Consider the following 18,098-nt stretch of genomic DNA (forward strand, 5'->3'; position numbering starts at 1 on the left):
ATGTTAAAGGAGTCTGGCGAGTATGAACAAGTATGAACTTACCTCTCCCTGTGCCCGCGGTAAGGGGCTGGAGTGGCCAAGGGACCCCTGCCAGAAGTAATTTTTTCCCGAATTGACGTCACGACTCGGAGGAAAATGTCTGCTGTCTGCTCAACCAATCAGTGCTGAAGCGGCATCCGCCCCAGTCAATCACTGGATGAGCGGCCAGTCCATTAGCAGGGTCGTGATGTGTCAGCACAGGAGATCCTGGAGACCGGCAGAGGTCCCCAGGCTGGTTCCACCGGACTTCTCCTTTGCAGTTTATGATAAAGAGGTTGTCTGCTTTTGACAATACCTTTTTATATCCCTTATTATACGTTCATCATTAGGTATCCTGTTGCTGGAACCACTTTTAACATCTTAAGGACACAGTGGATTTTGGCCTTAAAGGGAAACTATCGCTGGTATCTCTGTTCTGTGCACAGAGCGCTGAGGATGAAGGTAAGTCTCTTACTGTCATCCTCAGCGCAGTTTCCATGCAGTTTGTTGTTATATCCTCAGGCTAATTGGGCAGTTTGGAGTGTGGGGCTGACACCCCCAAGAGCACCTCTCCGAACCGCCCCCTGCTCCATTGCTATCAGTACGGGTGGGCTGGCTGAGGGTGGATCGGTGTTCTGCTCCCACCCCTAATGCTCCAGAGCACCAAATTAGCCTGTTGCTATAACTACTAAATACACGGAAACAGTGCCGAAGATGAAGGTCAGAGGCATACCTTCATTCTCAGAACCCTGTGCGTTATAGTGAGCTATCTGCAGGGTAGATTGGCTGGCTGATAGTTTCCCATTAAGGACCAGGCCAATTTTTTTTTTATTTTTCCACCTACAGAGCGGTTTGGGAGTCATATTTTTGCTCCGCCATCTCTAGTTTTTATTAGTGTCATATTCTTTCCACAGTGTATTTCTTTCTGACACAGTGCTCTCTGCTGCCATCTCTGTCTGTGACAGGGAGTGTCCAAAGCAAGAGAGCTTTCCTCTGGGGATTTTCTATGGCTCTGGACAGTTCCTGACACAGACAGAGGTGGCAGCAGAGAGCACTGTGTCAGACTGGAAAGAATACACCATTTCCTGCAAGGCAGAAAGTGCAGCTCCACCACAGGAAAAATGAAGCACTTCACTGTTTGCTCGCTGTAGTTCACAAATAGGCCAGCTTCTCCACAGGGAGATGCTTTCTTTGTGTGTGATTGGATCATAAGGGTGTATTATATGCCTTCTAATACTCCATACACAGTTTGGCAGTCTCCACAAGGATACTCACTACTCCCCTAGTCCCAAAAGCAAGTGCTAATATCCCGGCCAATCAGCTGAATAAAGGGGCCACAGTGCAGTCCTCATTATATATCAAAAACAGCGCCATAGATGTAATAGTGGTTATCCTTGGTACTGCAACTCACATCAACTTAGTCTCGTTGAGGTTATGTTCTGCAGAAACATAAGCTATGTCCATATGGTCCTGGCACAGCTGAACAACCCATTGGCCATATGGTACAATAAGATCAAATTCTGTACACAGCTAATTTAATTTGAGTCTAATTCATTTTATGCACAATGATCTGTAATATTTTTTGTACCATTGTAGAGTAGATGGGACTTTTTGACTCTTTTAAGGGGAATTCTGCCTTAGGGTGCGTGCACACTACAGAATTCCGACGTTTGACCCGCGGCGGATTCCGACGCTTGTACCGGCACACGGCGGCGCACATCTCCGCCCGTGCCATAAACACTATTCTGTGCACGGGCAGATTCCTTTCGGTGGAATGCGGAATCCGCCCCTGCATAGAATAGTGTCTATGGCACGGGTGGAGATGCGCACCGCCGCGTGCGGGTATGAGCGTCGAAATCTGCCGCAAGTCATTCCGTAATGTGCGGGCACCCTAAGGGAAGAAAAAAGTCTCCCAAGCCCCCAGGTTCTTGCCTATGTTGCCTGACTTTGTTCCTCTGGCCATGCGCCATAATAAGACTACACCTTCCTGTAGTCTTTGTCACAGGCAGTGGCGGAACTACCGTCGGCTACCGTTGCTACGGGGCCCGCCGCATCAGAGGGCCCGGGGACCGATCCTGTAATAGACGAGACCCGGGCCCCCTGATATCCTGCTTAGCACCCGGCGGCTACAGGGAGGAGCTATACTACAGGGGAGAGCTATACTACAGGGGGGAGTCTATACTACAGGGAGGAGTCTATACTACAGAGAGGAGCTATACTACAGGGGGAGGCTATACTACAGGGGGGGACTTTACTACAGGGGGGGTCTATACTACAGGGGGGTTATACTACAGGAAGGAGCTATACTACAGGGGGAGGCTATACTACAGGGACGTCTGTACTACAAGGGGGTTATACTACAGGGGGGAGGCTATACTACAGGGGGGTCTATACTACATGGGGGTTATACTACAGGGGGAGGCTATACTACAGGGGGGGTCTATACTACAGGGAGGAGCTATACTACAGGTGGGTTATACTACAGGGAGGAGCTATACTACAGGGGGGAGTCTATACTATAGGGGGGAGTCTATACTACAGGGGGGAGCTATACTACAGGGGGGAGGCTATACTACAGGGGGGGACTATACTACAGGGGGGGTCTATACTACAGGGGGGTTATACTACAGGGAGGAGCTATACTACAGGGGGAGGCTATACTACAGGGGGGGACTATACTACAGGGGGGGTCTATACTACATGGGGGTTATACTACAGGGAGGAGCTATACTACAGGGGGAGGCTATACTACAGGGGGGTCTATACTACATGGGGGTTATACTACAGGGGGAGGGCTATACTACGGGGGGGTCTATACTACAGGGAGGAGCTATACTACAGGTGGGTTATACTACAGGGAGGAGCTATACTACAGGGGTTATACTACAGGGGAGAGCAATACTACAGGGGGGAGTCTATACTACAGGGGGGAGTCTATACTACAGAGAGGAGCTATACTACAGGGGTTATACTACAGGGGAGAGCAATACTACGGGGGGGTCTATACTACAGGGGGGTTATACTACAGGGGAGAGCAATACTACAGGGGGGAGTCTATACTACAGGGGGGAGTCTATACTACAGGGAGGAGCTATACTACAGGGGTTATACTACAGGGGAGAGCAATACTACGGGGGGGGGTCTATACTACAGGGGGGTTATACTACAGGGAGGAGCTATACTACAGGGGGAGGCTATACTACAGGGGCGTCTATACTACATGGGGGTTATACTACAGGGGGGAGGCTATACTACAGGGGGGGGGTCTATACTACATGGGGGTTATACTACAGGGGGAGGCTATACTACAGGGAGGAGCTATACTACAGGTGGGTTATACTACAGGGAGGAGCTATACTACAGGGGGGAGTCTATACTACAGGGGGGAGGCTATACTACAGGGGGGGACTATACTACAGGGGGGGGGTCTATACTACAGGGAGGAGCTATACTACAGGGGGGGTCTATACTACATGGGGGTTATACTACAGGGGGAGGCTATACTACAGGGGGGTCTATAGTACAGGGAGGAGCTATACTACAGGTGGGTTATACTTCAGGGAGGAGCTATACTACAGGGGGAGTCTATACTACAGGGGGGAGTCTATACTACAGGGGGTAGTCTATACTACAGGGAGGAGCTATACTACAGGGGGGAGGCTATACTACAGGGGGTACTATACTACAGGGTGGTATTTATTTCAAACGGGGAGCTATACTACGGGGGGGCTTTAATTCAAAGGGGGGCTATATAACGGGGGGGGGCTTTATTTTAAAGGGGGTTTATACTACAGGGGGAGCTTTATTACCAAGAGGGGGTATACTACAGGGGAGGTTTTATTACAACGAGGGGCATTATTACAAAGAGGGGCTATACTACAGGGGGGCTTTATTACAAGGAGGGGCATTATTACAAAGAGGGGCTATACTACAGGGGGGCATTATTACAAAGATGGAACTATACAGCAAAGAGGGTAATATACTACACAGAGGCTGGACAAAGGGGGGGGCTATACTGCACAGAGGGGCCTATATTACAGAGGCTGCACAAAGGGTGGGCTAAACTTAGGATGGACACGGAGAACCTATAGATAGGCTGCTTTGAGTGGTATATAGTTAGTACATATAGGCAAAAATGGGGCTGGCCTTACTATATGGTGACTGCATCAAGGGGCCTATTACTACATGGGAGCTGCACAGGGAGGCCTAACTACTATAGAGATGCACAGAATGGGGCCAGACTACTATACAGGGGCACAGAAGGGTCTAACTACTATATGGATACAGAACTAACCACTATATGTGGGCACAGATGAGGCAGTATAAATATGAAGGATAATGATGGTGCATGAGTGAAGAGCCTTAAATGTTTGTCTGGCAGATCCTACGGGGATGACTTGTGACTGAGAGAAGTCATCATGATGGCCTGGGCCGGATGGAGAGGAAAAAGAGCAGCTCTGATTGGAGAAGACACCCCCTGTGAGTCATTGGCTGTAACTGCACTGCAATCACTTATGGTGTAGACCTGATATCTGCTGCTATAAGGTCACTGTATGAGGTGATATTGGTCTTTGTACAGTGAATTTAATTCAGTAGCAGTGGAGGTATTAGTCAGTATGTGGGGTAATACTGACTAATACCGGGGGGGGGGGGGGCAATCAAAAGTTTGCTATGGGGCCCAGCCATTTCTAGTTACGCCCCTGGGCACAGGCATGATGCCATCTTATAGCCTCCACGCAGCCTCACCTCCTCCCCAGCATCTCTCTGTCGCCTAACCGCCATGTGTCCCCCTCTTCCCCGTCCCCAGACGTAGGCCCCCCATGTCTCTAACTTTGTCTCTGCCTCTTCTCCGCTCTTCTCATCTGTGATTCTCCCCCACACACCGCGCTACCTCCATTCCCTTTCCACTTTCTTGCCTTACTCCGTTATGCCCCCCCCCCCAAGGCCAGCCCTACAGAGCCTGAAGACAATGGACCTGGAGACAATGTCGATCGAGTGGAGGGACATTTTTGGAACTTCCTGGTTGCAAATCAACTGCAAGTAAAAAGAGCAAAACATTCCTGAGAAGGTTACCAATCGTATAGACACTTCTATAAAACATCGGATGAAACAGTCATAAGCTGGTCGTTTCTCTAGGTCAATACCTAAAATCATCAGCCGCCAACCGCGCATCGTTACATGTAATAGTGGGGCAGACAGCTGATGATTTAACAAACAGTTAATACTTTACCTGTCCATGTTCCCGGTCTTCTCCTGCGCTCGGCACCACATGCTGCAGCTTCAGGGCAGACTGTCTAAGCTGACAGGCCACTCAACCAATAACTGATAACTGGCCGTGGCAGGAGGCATGCAGAGCGCAGGAGAACACCGGGGACGTGGACAGGTAATTGCATTAACTGTTTGGGCAAAGGCTGCACGGACATCGCTAATAATGTCTGTGCAGCCCTGGCTAAACGATTATCGAGTCGTGCAATAGGCCCAGTACAATATTGATCGGGCCTTCATCGGCCTGTGAAATAGTACCCTAAGTTATAGTACGTAGAGTTTTGGCCTCTAACCCTAACAAATCCAAACTTATCAGGGAATTAAGAACCGATTTGGTCAATGCAATCAAATCAATTTGCTCAGTCCCACTCTTTCTCCCTTTCTCTCTATATATAGTGTACTACATTAAGGAGTTAACAGTAACCATAGTGTCTCACCATGACATGTAAGATCTAATAATGAAACACACTCAAAGAGAGGAGTATCACTTTAATTTGTTGCTGTAACATCACTTTACATTGAGTATAATCTCCGGTAGCTGGGCCCGGGAATGTTGATTACTCTACAGCAGCCTGTGCCACTCTTTGCCAAGAAGTGATCGCGGTTGAGCGGAGGGATATTCATTACGGGGCCGCTAATTACCCATACTCTTGGGCTGTTCACAGTGTGAGATTAAAAGGGGAACTTCAGAGAGCGCTGTTATCCTAATGGCAATGTTAGAGCGCCTGGTCTCAGGATGGCTCCCGCCAAAGTACAGAGCAGATGTTGCACATTACATTTCTGAGTGGAAGCATAAATTGCACAGACATGCCAAATCCCTCCATCTTGGCCATTCTGCTGCGATATCATTCTAGTTTTCTGCAAAATAAATCCCCGAAATGAAAGGTTTATTGAAACGGAATAGGAAACAAAGAAAACTCTCAACAGGGACTATGTCACGAGAAGTGATATAAGCAAGGACAATGGCAAATAAGAGGACATGCCAGGGACAGCCTGACTCTTAAAAGTGTATGGCTACTTTTCCTGTGAAAAAACTCTGCAAATAGTCTTATTTAAAAATATCCTGCCGCTTTGCATTTACAGCTCCAACATAAAGTCTCCAAATAAATCCTGTAGTCATGTGATATTCCACTCACTGGGTTCCCCCAGTTTCTACCGTAGGTTATCAAGAAGAGGGGGCAGAGTAGTAGTAACAAGTGTCTGTAGGATCAGACTACACTAAGCGTTTGTTTGTAGTCTGTAACCGTGGAAACAGGTCTGTATTGGAGTATTATAAAAGTTTAAAACGGTGTTTCAGGAATCTAAAATGATATTGCTTTTCTCACTTATGAGTCAATATCTTTTCTCCCGCTTGAAGGGGATGAGTTGTAGTATCTTGCCACTGCCATATGGGGCATGGTTTGCCACCCTGGCAACCATCCCCTTAAAGCGAATAGAAAGTTACCCGTTATTGTTGGCACTTCAGCAAAGGTGGAGCACTGGGGAGCATGGATAGTAATACTATTTCTGTACACCCTTGTGCAACCCTTTTAATCCATCCAAAACTCTTGCAGATCTGCCCAAACCGCACATGTATGTTGTTTTGATCATTAGGAGTAAGACCAAAGCCATACATACGTGTGTGTAGACCCTGAAGATGTTATGGGGCCCCTGGTGAAGGAGGACCGGGGCTGACTGGATTCCTTTTTTTAATGGATGATAAAAACCTGTGCGGGAATCAACCTCAATACTTACCCTTTATGGTGGTCTCAGTGGCATGTTGGGGACTTCTTCATGGCAGCATTTTGCTTTCCCTGGCAGGCAGTGCAACAGGGTTAACTGTCATTGGCTTCTCCTGCTGCCACTCCTCGTTCTAGTTCTTACAAATATTCTTACACTCACCCATTGTTCAGAGGCCGAGGCCATGTGTAGACCATGCAGATGCTATGGGACCCATGGTGGGAGGGAGACCAGGGTAGACTGAATTTCTTATTTTAATGGATGATGAAAACCTGTGCAGTGTCTTTCTGCTTCGCACTGAAGTCTCTTACCGTCTACGCCACCCATGCTAGGATCACTGTTAACGGCAATGGCCTCCGGCAGCAAAGACCAGATACTCATAAGAGAGAGAAAACCAGGAGACCAAAGCCCAAAGCCAAACTGTTTGAGCGGCACAGCGGGTCCACTCCTATTGCCCATTACACAACCACCAAATCTTTTATCCAAGATGGTTAAGGATGTGTTGTTGTTGACCTGCACCAGATAGTGGCCCCCATTTCAATCTCTGTGGGGCCCCTTACCTCCATATACTCCTGCTTGACTTTTTCTTGTTATTTATACTTGTTTGATAAATATCCAAACTTTTTGCAACCCAATTGGACCGTGTGGAATTTTTGTGGACATGTAAAGCTTCAAGATTGGAACTGGAAATCCATAGGTATCTTAGCTAAAAAAAATTGCCCAATGCAAGGTCCTCGACCAAAATAGATCTGTCACATATAAAGGGAAAGAGGAGATGATGTCGGAAATTGAGTTCGTACCATGAAGAACAAATAGGTCATTGAAGGGGCTGGGGGCGGTGAGTAATGTTAACATCACGGCCACTAAGACTGAATGCGTTGCTTGTGAACTGCGGCCAGCAGAAGACTCCATGGTGGAAGGCGAAGTGATGTAAGAGCGGAGGATGATTGGATGTGACAAGGTGGCTGCAATCCTCTCAGGACTTCAGAAGGTTTCCTGACAGGATGAGATGTGACAGCTGAGAGGCACAATGACATTAATGTATTGTGTTACTGTACCCAGCTCCAGCATGGTCCTCGTGGTTGTTGGTGTCCTCTGACATATACAATCTATGTCTGCATAGGCTACATAGGCGAATTATGTCTCCTCTCATATATGTTTCCAACTCAACCTGCTTGTATGTGTCTGGCTACAAAATTGTATGGTAACTGAATTGTATTGTATTCTCTTTATCTCAAAGGAGAGGTCGTAGTCACAACCAGCCTAGGCCGAGACAAGGTACTATATGGTATACTATAGTGCCCTTATTGTCAATCATGATACCCACAGTGCCAGGTCACCCCAAAGCTGGCTACAAAGTTGGCCACCGTACAGTGTTACCATGAAGATTGGCTACAGTACTATGAGAGTTAACCTGTATATGGGGCACTGTGAACAAACGGCACCCCATACCTGTATGGTCAGCCTTAAAGAAGCAGTTCACTTTTTTTTTTTTTTGCCCCCCCGGGTAGCCGCTGTCATGTATACTTACATAAGATGATCGGTGTCCCGTTCCCGTCGGTCAGTTCCGTCCCGCGGTGCCGTTCACATCGGGCGCGCGCTCACTTCCGCCGGCGCTGTGACTCCTCTTCTCTCCCTTGTCATTTGAACGCCGGAAGTCACGCGCTTCCATAGAGAATGCATGGAAGCGAGTGACTTCCGGCGTATAATCACTGGGCAGAGAAGAGGACTCGCAGCAGCCGGCGGAAGTGAGCGCGCGCCCGATGTGAACGGCACCGCGGGACGGAACTGACCGACGGGAACGGGACACCGATCATCTTATGTAAGTATACATGACAGCGGCTACCCGGGGGGGCAAAAAAAAAAAAAAGTGAACTGCTTCTTTAATGCCTTATTTCACTGAAAGATTATTGTGTGAAAAATCGTTCTATTGTTCGAATTTAAGAGACAATCTTTCGGTGTGTACAGTACGCAGGAAACGATCGAATATTTGTTCAGATGTCGTTAGTCACTTCTTTTGACCTGACCGTAAAATCATTGTTAGGCTGGGTTCACACTACGTTTTTTCAATCCGTTTTTTAAATGTTTTTTTGCAACCATCAAACCCACCACAGATCTGTTTTTTTTTTTTTTATAATGGAAGTCAATGGAAATACAGATGCACACAGTTGCATCAATTTTTGATCCGTTTTTTGCAAAAAACGGATTGCAAAAACGTAGTTTGAACCCAGCCTTAATTGTTAATCTTTCGCTGTATATACACATAGTTCGTTCCTTATTACGATCGTATACTAGAGTATATGGTGATCGTACTTAGGATCATAATTGCAATCATATCTAATGACTATGGTGCTATGTATTATGGTAAATGATTTCTGGTTATTTGCAAAAGTACTTATTTGCCAGCGAGAAATAAAATCCACAATTCACATCCCCTTAGAACTTCTTTATACTTTTCGGAAAAATAATTTATTTAAAAAAAAAAAAAAAAAAAAAAAAACAACTATCCTGTAAAGCTAAAAAAATATAGAATTTTTGTATGGGGCACTGGGCCCTCAAAATAAAAGACAGTTCATGTTCTCACCCTCCCTTGCTTCTCACCACACATCATAGAGCATGCCCACAACACTCTCCTGTAGACTTTAAGCAACAGTTCTCCTGTCCTGTTACCTGCTGTAAAGCAAATCTCCAGAGCTGATGTTACACCAGCTCAGGCAATATGGCAGCCCCACTAATGGCCCTATTCCACAGTAACGATAATCGGCCGAATCGGCCCCATTTGGCCCGATTCGGCCGATTATCGTTCGGTGAAATAGAGAGAACGATCAGCCGATGATCGTGTCATCGGCTGATCATTCATTTAGGGCCAGACCTAAAATCATCGTTCCCCCACCGCGCATCGCTACGGTTGAATTGCGGTGCGCGGCGGGCGACCGACGATTTGAGAAGAAGCAGTATCATACATTACCTGTCCAGGCTTCTTCTCCGCTCTGTCTTCATCCCCGGGTCCCGCGCGCTCTATCTTCAGAATGGCCGGTCAGCTGACAGTGCGCTCAGCCAATCACAGGCCGGGACCGCCGCGGGCCGTGGAATAGGCCAAGTAAACGAGCGGCGATCTAGCAGATCACCGTTCGTTTACATCGTTGATTGGGCCCTGCTTGGCCCGTGGAATAGGACCCTAAGCATGCAAAGAAAAAAAAGATTAAAATAAAAATCACTCAAAATAAGCAAAAAATAAATAAGTACAGATTTTTAATTTAAAACAAAGATCAGATGTCACCACCAACATTGAATACATGAAAAAAAAACAACTAATTATTTTCTCTTTTAAAAAAACAAAACAAAAAAACTTTATTTAAACAATTGTTCTCCCCCAAGACCAACAGCCTCGCATGCATGTAATGACGGAACACACTGCAGTGAAACTTCAAGTAGAATTGTATAGAGATTTGCAGTTTAGAATGGGCCGCGTGTGTCACGTTACAGCCCTTGACGCGCCTCCCATGCACATACTGATGAGTAGGCAGATCAACCAATAAAACAACAATTCTGCTGATTTTACGTAACATGAACAGTATCTACATTTATAGTTTAAAAAGTCTTGATTAGAGAATCTGGAAAAAAATATAAATCAACTGGTGACAGGAAATTTTACAGATTTCAAGTACTTATCGGCTGCTGTATGTTGTGCAGGAAGTGGTGTATTCTTTCCAGTCTGACACAGTGCTCTCTGCTGCCACCTTTGTCCATGTCAGGAACTGTCCGGAGCTGGAGAGGTTTTCTATGGCTATTTGCAACAGCTCTGGATAGTTCCTGACACAGACAGAAGTGGCAGCAGAGAGCACTGTGTCAGACTGGAAAGAATACACCACTTCCTGCAGGACATACAGCAGCTGATGAGTACATGAGTTTTTTTATTTAAATAGAAGTTACAGGCTCATAAGGACATGAAAAGGAGACAGACTGCAGGATCAGACTACACAGCTTATAGTCTGTTACCATGGATACACCGGTCTGAATGGAGACTGTAAACACAAAATTACCAATCAAAATGTTTTACCAAATTGTTTTATTTTTCATTTCAGATGCTTTAGGATAATAAATGATTGTTAAGGTATATTTGTATGTAAAGGAATCGTAATTATTGGAAAAGGAATCACTCAAATAAATACCAAGATCTCTGCTTGCTAAGAGTGAATGAAGATATTCTTGTTCAATTGATCTGTCTGGAATCCTGTCCTAATGGAGCCCTGATCCACTCAAAGGGATTTTAAAATGGTTGGCCACTTTAAAATAACATTGTTCAGTGTATAGTATTAGTAAGTGTACCCACTGCACTAACACCAGCTCCCTGTGTACCTCATAGAGCTAAAATCAGACTCCTCCAGGCTGTGTTGTCCTGCTCTGTGGCGAGTCCATAAGATGGCCGAGCATGGAGGAGCATGTGACTATGCCCCACACTGTGTCCATCACTGGGCCTGTGTATATATGTTCATATATATAGGCCTTGGCTGCTGGTACAGTTTCATAGCTTGCATTGATTTATTCTGGTCCCATAGTCTGCTTCAATAAAAAACATCTGTTATTCTGGCAGCGTGGGGTCAAAGAGGCAGGGCCTAGAGCATCTGTGCCCTAGACTTGCAGCATCTTGCAGACTGTTATTGTTTAGGGGTCTGGCCTAGGGGTGTATTTGTTTAGGTGTCTGGGGTCTGTATTTACTCATGGGGGTTTGGTCTGAGGACTGCATTTATTTCTGGGTCTGTATTTATTCTGGAGGTTGGTCTGGGATGTTAGGGTCCTATTCCACGGGCCGAGGAGGGCCCGATCAACGATGTAAACGAGCGGCTCGTTTACTGGGCCTATTCCCCGGCCCGATGATCGTTGAGCGAGGGCTGCAAGGACATCATTACCGATGTCCTTGCAGACCATGCAGCATCATACATTCCCTGTCCAGGCTTCTTCTCCGTGCTGTCTTCATCCCCGGGTCCCGCGCGCTCTATCTTCAGAATGGCCGGTCAGCTGACAGGCCACACTCAGCCAATCACAGGCCGCGGCAGTTCCGGCCTGTGATTGGCTGAGCGGTGCTGACGGTGCTTCTCAAACCGCCGGTCACCCACCGCGCACCGCTATTCCACCGTAGCGATGCGCAGTGGGGGAACGATGATTTTAGGTCTGGCCATAAATGAACGATCAGCCGATGACACGATCATCGGCTGATCGTTCTCTCTATTCCACCGAGCGATAATCGGCCGCATCGGGCCGAATGGGGCTGATTCGGCCGATTATCGTTCTTGTGGAATAGGGCCCTTAGTCTGTGGTCTGCAGTCTGGATTTATTCAGGGGTCTGGTCTGAGGTAATAATTAATTTAAAGTGTTACTGTTGTTATAAATTTCAAAAGCTAAATCATCAGTAGATGTGATATAAAGCAAGTTTGCAATTTATTTTTTAATTATCATGGAAAACACGGCACTTCCTGTTTTCTGACTCTTTTTTCCCCCTCAAAAACAGGAAACAGTCAGAAAACAGGAAGTCCTGTGTATCCTAGGCCATCTGAGCGCTCACAGAGAGAAGGCAGTCATGTGACTGTCGGACACATTGAGCCGTAACTCTCTGTACTGGCCGGAATTTCAGCCCAAGTCAGAAAATCTGCCTTCAGGAGACAGGACCTGGATTTTTGGTATGGTAAGTATAGCTTTGTTTTACAGCATGATAACAACAAAAAAAAAATAATGAATTTATATTTCAAACTTGCTTTATATCACATCTACTGTTGATTTAGATTTTGAAAGCTATAACGACAAGTACACTTTAAGTCTGATCTGGGGTCTCAATATATTTTTGGAGTCTTCTAATAAACTTTGGAGTCTGGTCTGAGATCTGAATTAATGCAGATTCGGGGTCCCAATATATTAGTGATCTAGTCTGGGGTCAGAATAAATTTCAAGGAATTGGGGAACATGGTCTACTTAAAGGGGTAATTCAGCAAGAAAAGTCATCAAAAATTTTTTTTAAATCAACTGGTGCCAAAAAGTGCCAGAGATTTGTAATTTACTTCTATTAAAAAAATCTTAAAGGGGTAGTGCGGCGCTAAAAAATTATTCACAGAATAACACACATTACAAAGTTATACAACTTTGTAATGTATGTTATGTCTGTGAATCGCCCCCTTCCCGTGTCCCACCACCCCCGCTTCATCAGCCGCTCAGCCGCGATTGGCTGAGCATAACTGTGCTCAGCCAATCGCGGCTGAGCACAGTTGTGATGCGGCGGAGGGGGGGTGGCGGCAGGGATTCGGCTGTCCGTCTGAAGATGACGTTTGGCACAAAATGGCGGACGTCCCTCGACACGGATCAGGTAATGTATAATGCACCACACACTTCCAGGTACAAGGGCGGGGGTGGTGGGACACGGGAAGGGGGCGATTCACAGACATAACATACATTACAAAGTTGTATAACTTTGTAATGTGTGTTATTCTGTGAATAATTTTTTAGCGCCGCACTACCCCTTTAAGTTTTTATAAGCTGCTGTATTTCCTACAGGAATTGGTGTACAGTCTTTACAGTCTGGAGAACAGAAGAGGTTTTCTATGGGGATTTGCTGATGCTCTGAACAGTTCCTGACCTGGACAGAGGTGTCAGACATACAGCAGGACATACAGCAGCTGATAAGTACTGGAAGAAATGACAAATCTCTGGCACTTTCTGGCACCAGTTGATAAGCAACCCCTTTAATTCACCGCTGATTTCCATAGACTTCAACAGACAATGCAGCCACCTTTTCACTGACTGTAAATCATTGGTGTAAATCCACTATGGGGACCCAAGTTCTCGCAATAGGTAGGGCTCCCAGGGGTGGTACCTGCACCTATCAGGTATATACTGAGAATACATAAGCCTGGTTCTCCAAGTTGTTTGAGAGTCTATGGACAGTCTCCGAACATTTACTTCTCAGTATAAACCAACACTATTTCATATACAAAATACAAACTGGATGAATTAACATTCCGAGTGCACAGCACATAGTAAATGATAATTCCTCCTGACTGAACTGAATACATACGAGGCTTAAAAATGGAAAGAATAATCTGCAATTACTTGTGGCAGGTATGACGGAGCCGGCGCTTCTCGGAAGAAATTACCTGTCCATTAGGAATCTCCGTATGGTGAAATCTGAAGCTTAGAATAAGGAGCAGGATGATGATCGGCATAGAGATGTAAACAAATTCACCCATTAGCATAGTCCCCAATCAATATGACAGCGACATCAGCATAAAAAAAGTAAATTATTGCAATTGAGAAGAGACAAGTAAAAGTAATAGGAAACTCCACCAAGGTGGCCATCTTGTTAAGCACATCTCCTGTCAGCCAGGAACTTTTCTGTAAAGTTTATAATCCTTTAATCCATGTCAGGTGTGAATGGACGATCCCCAAGGTCCTGGCCAACACATAGACAAAGCCAGATGTCCACATCCACCATACTGATCCACCAGAGTTCTGATGTTGGCGGACATGTAGGTAATCTTTAACCCAGGCAGGTTCTTAATGATTTTCCTTCACTCCCAGCATCTTCCTCCTTTAGGAACTCATTAACGTGTAGATCATACTGGAGAAACAGAGAAGATGCACTTAGTCATCTCACAAGAGAGGCACCATCACATTATATTACGGTAATAGAAGACTGGCAGTCACGTATCACAAGAGAGGCACCATCACATTATATTACGGTAGTAGAAGACTGGCAGTCACGTATCACAAGAGAGGCACCATCACATTATATTACGGTAACAGAAGACTGGCTGTCACGTATTACAAGAGAGGCGTCATCACATTATAATACGGTAACAGAAGACTGTCAGTCACGTATCACAAGAGAGGCACCATCACATTATATTACGGTAGTAGAAGACTAGCAGTCACGTATCACAAGAGAGGCGCCATCACATTATATTACGGTAGTAGAAGACTAGCAGTCACGTATCACAAGAGAGGCGCCATCACATTATATTACGGTAGTAGAAGACTAGCAGTCACGTATCACAAAAGAGGCGCCAACACATTATATTACAGTAGTAGAAGACTAGCAGTCACGTATCACAAGAGAGGCGCCATCACATTATATTACAGAAATATAAGACTAGCAGTCACGTATCACAAGAGAGGCGTCATCACATTATATTACAGTAGTAGAAGACCAATAGTCACGTATCACCAGAGAGGCACCATCACATTATATTACAGTAACAGAAGACCAATAGTCACGTATCACAAGAGAGGCGTCATCACATTATATTACAGTAGTAGAAGACCAATAGTCACGTATCACAAGAGAGGCACCATCACAATTTATTACAGTAACAGAAGACCAATAGTCACGAATCACAAGAGAGGCGTCATCACATTATTAGGCCATGTTCACATGGCGTATGAGACCGGCCATACCGTGACCCGGCCAGGTCACGGAGCGGCCGGTCTCTAAAAAGATCATCCCGGACGGTACTGCAGTACTGGCCGGATGATCTTTATGGCCGTAGAGTTCTGATGCGTATGGAGTATGAGCCGGAGCCGCTCGCTTCATATTGTGCACTGACATGGTTTTTTACGGCCGCTATTCAATGATTAGCGGCCGCAAAAAACTGACATGTTAGTTCTTTGCGGCGCCGCTTGGGATCCTGGCCGGAGCGTATACTATGTATATACGCTCCGGCTGGGATCCCATAGAAAAACATGCAAGGTGTCATGGAGTACAAAGTACTTTTACGCTGTGTGAACATAGCCTTTTACTGTAATAGAAGACTGGCAGTCATGTATCACAAGAGAGGCACGATCACATTATATTACGGTAATAGAAGACCAATAGTAACGTATCACAAGAGAGGCGTTATCAAATTATATTACTGTAATAGAAGACCAGCCATCACGTATCACAAGAGAGACACGATCATATTATATTACAGTAACAGAAGACCAATAGTTACATATAACAAGAGAGGCGCCATAACATTATATTACGGTAATAGAAGACCAGCAATAACATATCACAAGAGACGGACCATCACACTATATTACGGTAATCATGTGTAGTAGTCATGTGTCATGTGTCACAAGCTCATAAGGTTCTGTTCTAGTGATATTTTTTTTTATTCAAAGAAAAAAACCTTTCACAATCAAGTAAACAAAAAAAAAATTTCTATTACGAATAATCTATTACGAATATCTTAAAATTGTGGCATTTACCAGTATAGATAATAGAAGAAGGAGAGGAGGTAGAATGCTAGTTTGCACCAGGCTTCTTTCTGACAATAACTCAAGGTGCTGGCATTCATTACTACTGGTGGGTCATATGCCAACTCTGAGCTGTCTGCCGGGCAGTGGAAATACCTGGTGACAGATAAAAAAGACAGGTAAGCAAAGACTAGCATAGACGGCATAGACAGGTAAGCAATGGTGCGTAGACTTAAAGTACAGTACAACATGTTAATATGTCTAATCCTGGTGAAATGTAAGAGATGTGCTGGGTCCTCCCTCTCCCCTCTCACAGCATGCAGTTACATACAGTAGGGAAAGATACTGCAGCTTCACCCCCCTCCTCCCTGTTTTCAGTTTACTGCATATACAGACCAGGAGGTGACTGTAGAGGTGTCTAAACATATATAGAGAACCTGCAGAGAGGGAAGTAGAACTATGGGCTGCTGAGTGTCCTTCGTATCACTGTGTGATGTATGTGATGGCAGAGGGCAGTGTATCCTTCCCACATCATCACACCAGCAGAGGGCAGTGTGTCCTTCCAATATCATCATACCATCAAGTGGCAGCGTGTCCTCCCCACATCATCACACCAGTAGGGGGTAGTGTGTCCTCCTAGGGCATGTAATAGAGGGGCCGCCTGTGTCTGGATGGTGCAAACTCTATGAGATGCTGGAGCGTGTCGGCAGATCACATATTCCTCTCTACTAGGTCTGGGCCCCTGAACCCTGTTCTGCAGGTGTAACCTCAAATAACCACTACTCTCAACATCTCCTAACAGCTTGTTTTGAATGGCCTAGATGGCAACACTCATCCTGCTTCTCTCAGTACAGTGATGCCTCCTCTCACAGTCTGTCAACTGGGAAAAATACCTTCAAGTGCATCGTGGTGACAAGTCTACTAAATAGTCTTATCTCACCCAAAGGTACACTATCCAAAAGTAGCGTCTGATAGACATGTTATAGGGCAGCAGAGGGAAGAACTTTTACACCCTCTTGTGGCAGAACAGAGTGTAAGATCAAACCTCATCTGTAATCATCACATATCTGCCCGAGACAGAACCTAAGGACGGGTTTTATAGCAATCTGACATTTTTATCTGAATGCATTATTTTTTTCCCATGTACTACTAATTTCTGCAAAGAAAAAAAAAAAGAAAAAGAAAATTCATGGCTGTCACTGTCATAGAATAATAAAATGAATTACCTCCAGATGTGGTAGAAGAGTAATGGGGCGTTCAGCCCGAGCGTTAACCATTCTTCGGCACATAAGAACATTATACAGAACAGGCTGTGAATGGAATATTCTGGAAGCACCAGCTGAAAGAGATAAAAATCATACAGTATTAAAGAACTGAAGGTAATATTCTGATAATAATAATTTATGGCATATAGTCTAAGGATATCCCATATGCATTAGATAACTGTCATGGGAACAAGGGTCATATATTCACTGTTGTGCCATGGAGGCTAGTAAAGTTATAAGGGAGGGGGGAGTCATGTCCATGGCACATGACCAGTCGTGACCAGGCTTGAAGGTACATTGGAGTACATTAGAAGGGTCCCCGACAATAAGCTGATCACAAAGCAGTGTTCCTGCTGTGATCCCAGCGATCAGCTCTATTGCTCTGCAGTGCCATCGCAGGAGAAATGGAGCATTACACAGTCTCTATACATATAAATGGATTGTATGGACAGGACCAGTCCTCCAGAGAAAGAGAGACTTGATCTTGTGCCCCAAGATGTCAGGTGGTCTTGAGAAACTGACTTTGTCTCCCATTAGGGTGCCTTCACACGTACCGTATGCTGCGTTTTTTACATGCCCGTTTTGATTTTCACATGATTTTCATGT

The 18,098-nt window shown here is 45.4% G+C and overlaps 1 protein-coding gene across 1 annotated transcript in view; it reads right to left on the minus strand.

Annotated features, from left to right (window-relative positions):
• Window positions 1-14,047: 14,047 nt before the first annotated feature.
• Window positions 14,048-18,098, minus strand: part of CNIH3 (cornichon family AMPA receptor auxiliary protein 3) — a 75,488-nt gene continuing 71,437 nt past the window's right edge. Inside the window, exons 4-6 of the mRNA XM_069954756.1 lie at window positions 17,454-17,566; window positions 16,240-16,383; window positions 14,048-14,608 (exon numbers count right to left, since the gene is read on the minus strand). Of these exons, the coding sequence (XP_069810857.1) occupies window positions 14,581-14,608; window positions 16,240-16,383; window positions 17,454-17,566 (285 nt within the window). The 3' untranslated portion in view covers window positions 14,048-14,580. The remainder of the gene's footprint in view (window positions 14,609-16,239; window positions 16,384-17,453; window positions 17,567-18,098) is intronic.

The sequence above is a fragment of the Dendropsophus ebraccatus genome, chromosome 15 (genome assembly GCF_027789765.1).
Source record: "Dendropsophus ebraccatus isolate aDenEbr1 chromosome 15, aDenEbr1.pat, whole genome shotgun sequence".
Taxonomy (NCBI): Eukaryota; Metazoa; Chordata; class Amphibia; order Anura; family Hylidae; genus Dendropsophus; species Dendropsophus ebraccatus.